This window comes from Saccostrea echinata, unplaced genomic scaffold (assembly GCF_033153115.1).
Source record: "Saccostrea echinata isolate AGI-Se365-2 ecotype Australia unplaced genomic scaffold, CSIRO_AGI_Sech_v1 ptg000054l, whole genome shotgun sequence".
Lineage (NCBI taxonomy): Eukaryota > Metazoa > Mollusca > Bivalvia > Ostreida > Ostreidae > Saccostrea > Saccostrea echinata.
In genome coordinates this window covers 10,499,740-10,506,110 of record NW_026889803.1, presented here as the reverse complement: position 1 = coordinate 10,506,110, position 6,371 = coordinate 10,499,740, and the positions used below count along the sequence as shown (strand labels likewise).

Here is a 6,371-nt window from a genome sequence, read left to right as displayed (position 1 = left end):
TTAATATTTTATTTTTTTTGTTTTAAATGTATTAAAGATAAATTTTCTTTTAAGTGTATTTCTTATTTTTGAAAAGCTGTATATTAGATCTAATTGCAAAAAGTTGTATTAGCATCTTGACTTGTTTATGTTTAGTCTAAAAGTCAACATTAATGACTGTAAATGTATTACATGTATATTAAGTGTGTGCAGTATTTGGCGGAAATTTATTTCAGAAATAAGCGTAGATTTGATTTAGCGCATTTCGTATGGTATATATTCATTTCTAAACGTAAAAAACATTCAGCAATGCATGTACTTGAGTTACTGGAAGCTGCTTTTCACCAAAGGCCCTAAATGAAAACACTGCCAAATTAAAAAAAAACCTTTAGAGTATATATACATGTATGTGTTTTCTATATCCTGTGACCTTAATCCTAAGGGAGGACTTCTAAAAAGTATATTATTATTAAACTTTAGATTAATACAATAACATACTGTTAGATGAAAACTGAGAATTACTTCTAACTTCTTGATTTCTTTATAGTGCATGGGAATATTACAGTACATCTTAAATATTCTTGCCGATGATATGATATTCAAGAGTTACTTCTTTGACAAAGTAAAGCACAAGGTATTGATCTATCGAATTTAAGTAAGCTTTTAAAAAAGAAGAAACCCCGTAAAATGTGTCACAAAATTATGCTACAGTTAACAGATTCCTTTTCGGCGAGACTTGGGTAAAGCAATTCGATATGGAAGAGAGCAGATGGAATATTTCAGTAAAACGCTTTTCTTGTTTTCTTTCATTTGTAACATTGGATTATTTGTGATTTGCTGATTTCACTTAACGATTTCCTTGAATAACACATTTCGTAGGTACCCACGTAAAGAACTATTCACAAAGTTTTTCAGACGTAGTTCATTCACAGTATAAGCAACAATAACAGTAGTATTGAACTGCTAAATACATAATAAGTATAAAGGTTACCTTTTCTTTCTCTTAATCTTTTGGGTTATTTTTTTCAAGAGCAATGAATCATAAAAAAACACCCACTTTTTTGAAATCTTTTATTTGTAACAAAATATATTGTTGCAAAAACATATCATTTATCACAATTAAAATGATTGTCGAACCGTTCATTATACAAAATATACATTGTAACAGTATTTTGTATTTATGTAGATGATTGGAATGGTATTCACAATATACGTTCGATGATATTTATAAATGTGTGCAAAGCGAAAGCATAACAAAAACGACGTGAAAATGTGTGGACTTTTGATGAAAAAAGAGAAAAATTATGGTTAATGGCATGTCAATGACTTTTATAATTGAAGGATCGTGAAAGGGCTGATCATTTTCCCTAGCTACACGAACACTTACTACTGTAAGTTTTTATATTACATATGTATCCCGTTATGTTATCTGTTGTTGTGGAATTTACAGTAATGAATTAAGATAATTTTGAGAACTATAAAAAAAATGTCAAACGAAGATTAAGATGTCCAACGATGAATACTGCGATTACTTTGTGGTGAATATTGCTAATTTAGTTTTATTAATCGAAGACATTCTCTTCGGGTTCCACGCCTTTTCTGTTAATTCGAAATAGTTTTTTCAAAAGTCCTTTGGGTCCTCGCTTGTTCTTCGTCTGTGTAGATTCAGGTAATATAATGTTCAATTTGATTCGAATCTGACGTAGAATTCCTACTAAAAGTTCGTCCACGTGATGGTGCAGTGTAACAGATGTCTCGATGTATTTAGCATCATGTCGATTGGCAACTTTTCTGACCTCTGATAAAAGAAAATAAAACAAAAAAATATTTCAAGAACAAAAGGTGTGCTTCATTTTCTTGATTTAGCAAAGAAGAGATCAATAAAGCACAATCTTTGGGTTAATGCTTCATAAATAACGCACTGTATTATCTTCCTCAGTGCATCGCAAAGATTTGTTTAATCAGCCATTAAAACGTATCAAAAATAAAGACAATGATACACGTGAAACCCTTAATTATGACGAGTTATCAACTCTAGGGGGTCTACTCTATAAAACAAATCCTATTCTTATCAGCAAACGCACTCAATATTGTTTGCAATGAGGCTTTATTTATGGGGATTTCCTTTGTTTTAACGCATTTATACTTAATGCAGCAAAAGGTTAACAGGTAGTTATTACTCCGAACAAGTACTAGAGTTATTTTCCAAGCAATCCTTCATTTTTATTATAGGCAAGGAAAACCAATATTCAATATAAAGCGTAAGTTTGAAATCTAGGTGGAGATTACATTTCATATTTACAAATGACATTTTATAAATCAGAATACGGGGAATACAGAATAAATCAGAATAAATCGATTATCATATCATGAAGAATGAACATGTACATTAAGAATTTTATATGACCATCCTTCTTCAATAATAGCACCATATTATCGCCAATTAACAGACTGTGTATTCCTATTTCTCGCCTCGTTAGTGTCAGCATATTTCTATTTTCAAACGTAAATATCAAATTTACCTGCTGGGGTGACTTTTCTGTTTCGCACGAGGTCGATTTTATTGGCAACAAGGATGAAGGGCCGATCAGAACCCAGGTTGTGGCGTAAGTGGTACATTGTATTATTAACCCTCTCAAATGAAGTAACATCGTCCACAGAGAACACAAAGACAAAGGCATCGAAGAAACTTTCGCAGACAATGTCCTGAAAAGAATATACATTTTTTTTTTAAATTAAAAAAATCTATGTGCATATGACTTCCTTTTCAACTTGCTTAATTTCAAGAAAGACAAATTAATGTTGCAACACTTCATTGTATTTTACCTGATCAACAGTGGAATCCATAAATTCCAGAGACGACTCTTCGCCATCAAGTAATACTGATACATTCATTGAGTTGCTGTTTTCTTCTGAAAAAATAATAAAATAATTTAAAAATTAAGATGCAAACACTCTTAAGATTAATAATCTCTCATTAACGAGTGGACCTTTCATGTCACCGACATTGTACTCTGAATAAATTATTTTTTTTTACTCCAAATCAGGTATCACATTCTGCCTTTCATTATTGGATTTTATTTCATACAGATAGAAAGCTTTGTTAATTATTGGTTAATTTTTCAAAAGCTTACCTGGTCCAAGGTCCAGTCCACCCGTATATTCTGAAGTCATGAACTGGTTCATAATGGCTGTTTTGCCTACACTATGGGTTCCTAGAATAACAACACGATAGTAACCACTGGAACAACTGGAAACAGAACTGCAGGTGTCACACGAGTCATTGCTCGCCATTCTCTGTCTTCTGTTTTCTTTCAAAGAACTACTTCTTGAAGCACTTGTGGATCTGTTTTTATTTCTTACCGAGTCACCATGGTTTATCAAACCTTTTGATGTCATTTTGAATGATCTCACACGTTGAAAGGACTCATGGGAATTCACACGTGAAGACTGAATTTCAGAAGAAAAGTAGGTGCAATCAACATCCGTGTAGTCCAGTGGAAGACTGTTTCGTCTGTTTCTGTCCATGTGGTATGTATTTTGGTCATGTTTGACCTTTCTCATGGAACAGGAACGTGAATGCGGTGCCGAAATGGATGGACGACCTATGCGAAAAAAATTGGATGTCGCGGGAGGATATTCAAAAAATGGGATAGAAGTTTTAACACAATGCGGTGGATATGACAGGGAAGTCGCCTCCTCTGAAGTCGATTCGAACATTTTCTCTTTTGTCATGTTTTTTAAACTTGTGTAATATACAATAACTATACTTTAGTAAACAACTATCACCGCGAATGTATATAGAAATTTCCTCATGTAAAAGCACTGCCTGCGATACAGCCAAAGTCTGTATGGATATTGACTGAAGTTCGGTGAGAGCTATCTTTATATATATAGTTTCAGCTGAAATATCATGTGGTCTCATTACTCATCCGTACGATAGCACTTGAAATGCTTTCGGTATTGGCTCAGTGAGAGTGCAAGCATATAAACCCTTTAACTTTGTAATGTCAAAAAATGTTTTATAAAGATGGAATTGACGTCTGAAGTTAAGTCAGAGCTATTATAGTGAAAGCTAGTTGGCGAATGAACGTCGACCAGTGCATGTTTACAATCCCGCTAAAGTTCCAACAAAAGCTGTACCTGTTGAATATTTTTTTTTTACTCTTGCAGAACAATACATGTAAATATTCTTTTATTTATTTATTTATTTATTTTCTTCTTGTATTCCTGGATCTTTTTATTTATTTTAAAATGTTAAGTATTACACATTTATTGATTTTTTTTTTACATGCGTATCTAAAATCAGCTATATATATATATATATATATATATATATATATATATATATATATATATATATATATATATATATATATATATATATATATATATATATATTCAAATGCATGTTCAACATCGGCCACGGTAGTGTGAAGAATCCGACTCAGATATAAGGGGTAACGTGGATGCCATACTTTTGCCATTGAAATGTAAATATCTTTATATTACATTGCTAAGTTTAACAACATCATCACCAAATGAGATACAGGAAAGGACTTGTACATATTGAATATATGTTTGTAGCTCGCTATTGACAGACGAACATTTGAAAAAAAAATCTACATGTCAAAAAGAATTATTGTTAGGATTTATTTATCATTTATGACGTTAATATTGTGAAATTAATAATGAAAAATAAATATTGTTGGCGTCGTTGGTATCAACTTCGATATTTTTGTTCAAAGCGTATAGTTACAAAAAAAAAACTGTTTCCAAAATTTAAAGACATGATTATCCCTATGATTGAACAAATATTAGCTGAAAGATTTTCGAAAGATCCTTAAAACTTCATGTACTGGATGTATCCTTGGTTTCCTTAAACAAAAGTCATTCTTTGAAATATGATGCCGATGTATGATAGTCTGTCCATCTGGTTTAAGGTAGAGACTCTCTTTTAATAAGACAGTGAAAGGTGAAAATAAGTGTGGTATCTGCACTGTTCTATGTAATGTGAAAAATATGAAATATTCTGTAATAATATTGTCTACAAATTTACAAATTTATGTATGTAGATCGTGATTTTGTATTTATTGAGAAAAGTATTTGTGGGTAAAATTCTCAGAAAAGCAAAACTAAGCATAAGAAAACATGTTTTTTTTTTCGAAATAATAAATTTTACTTTCACCTCCCCTCCCTCCAAATTAATTTATTTTGTTGACGGCTAGTTTTAGAAATAACAAAACAGATTGTTTTAGTGCGATAGGAGACCTGGCCCCAAGACCATAAACTGAGAATAGACTTAAGTCAAAATTTTGATTTTTAATATCTTGAGTTTATTTAATGTATTTGCTTAAAAATTGGCAATTTTATATAACATTTAAATTCAAATATAAGGTAAAAAGTTTGCTTCATTATCAAAATTATTTCAAAAGTTATATTGGTTCAAAATTTTGACTTAAGTCTGTTCTCAGTTTATGGTCGTGGGCCCTGGGCTCACAATCATCGGAAAAGAATATTATTCTTTCGCTCTGCAGAGATATTTCTAAGTAGTGATAATCACTTGGGGATAGCTCAGAGCTTCAATGTGGTGTATATTTGGTTGAGCCAGGAGTTTCCAGTGCTTTGACTTTTGATTTTCTTCTTTTTATTTTGTTTTTAAGTCCCACTGATAAACTAAATTTTATCCATAGTCCTTAAATCCAAAAGAATCTTAACTTGATTGAAAGGTTTGGATTTGGAAGATCCTAGATAATTATCAAAATTTCTTGTGACTCATTTCACTGTTAAAATATTTCTACCATCTGAATATGTTTATAAATTATCAAACCAACTTTCAATTTTCACACTCAATTCCCTCCTCACTTTCCTTAATTCGATGATCTTTCAATATGAGAGATTTCCACAAAAGTGATAATTTTTCTTGTGATGGCGTCAGCAGCCAAACCTTACCAAGCGTCATATCCACAGAGCTGCTAATACGTTCAAATTCAGCTGACCATTTTGCCGCTGTTAACTTTTTAACTCTATACCATAGTTATTGAACATGGATCTTCTTTGGCATTCGATTTCTCTTTCGTGAGGAACTTAATTTAAGCACTTAACTAAAATATTGTTTTTCATTATTGTTTATTTCAATAGCTTAAATATCTCCATAAATATATGGATGTTGTGATAATAGACTTAAATATGCTTGAAGTAGTGACATGTGTTTTCTTGATGTGTGAAGTATTATTTCTTATCGCACTTGGCAACATTCTCTGTTTTCCAAACATTTTGGCACCGCCCCATCTCCTATTACATTGTATAACAAAGGTGAAATACAGGTAAGAAAAGGTTTAACGTATTAAGGCGAAATGGAAATGTTTGAAAATTCCCTTCTAAAAACAATA

General features: G+C 31.5%; 1 protein-coding gene across 1 annotated transcript; it reads right to left on the bottom strand.

The window, feature by feature from the left end:
- Positions 1-1,086: 1,086 nt before the first annotated feature.
- LOC133205366 (GTP-binding protein RAD-like) lies at positions 1,087-3,823 on the bottom strand. The gene is made up of 4 exons (XM_061341165.1): positions 3,114-3,823; positions 2,806-2,891; positions 2,502-2,685; positions 1,087-1,777 (listed from the first exon to the last, which is right to left on the bottom strand). The coding sequence occupies exons 1-4, from the start codon at positions 3,712-3,714 to the stop codon at positions 1,542-1,544; spliced, it is 1,107 nt and encodes a 368-aa protein (XP_061197149.1). The 5' UTR covers positions 3,715-3,823; the 3' UTR covers positions 1,087-1,541.
- Positions 3,824-6,371: the final 2,548 nt, after the last annotated feature.

Bases quoted from the DNA above. Each gene is read 5' to 3' on its own strand.
- LOC133205366 (XM_061341165.1), bottom strand. From the start codon at position 3,714: ATGACAAAAGAGAAAATGTTCGAATCGACTTCAGAGGAGGCGACTTCC. The intron at 2,892-3,113 runs GTAAGCTTTTGA...TTATTTTTTCAG, and splicing joins TGGACTGGACCTTGGACCAG to AAGAAAACAGCAACTCAATG. The intron at 2,686-2,805 runs GTAAAATACAAT...TATTCTTTTCAG, and splicing joins TGGATTCCACTGTTGATCAG to GACATTGTCTGCGAAAGTTT.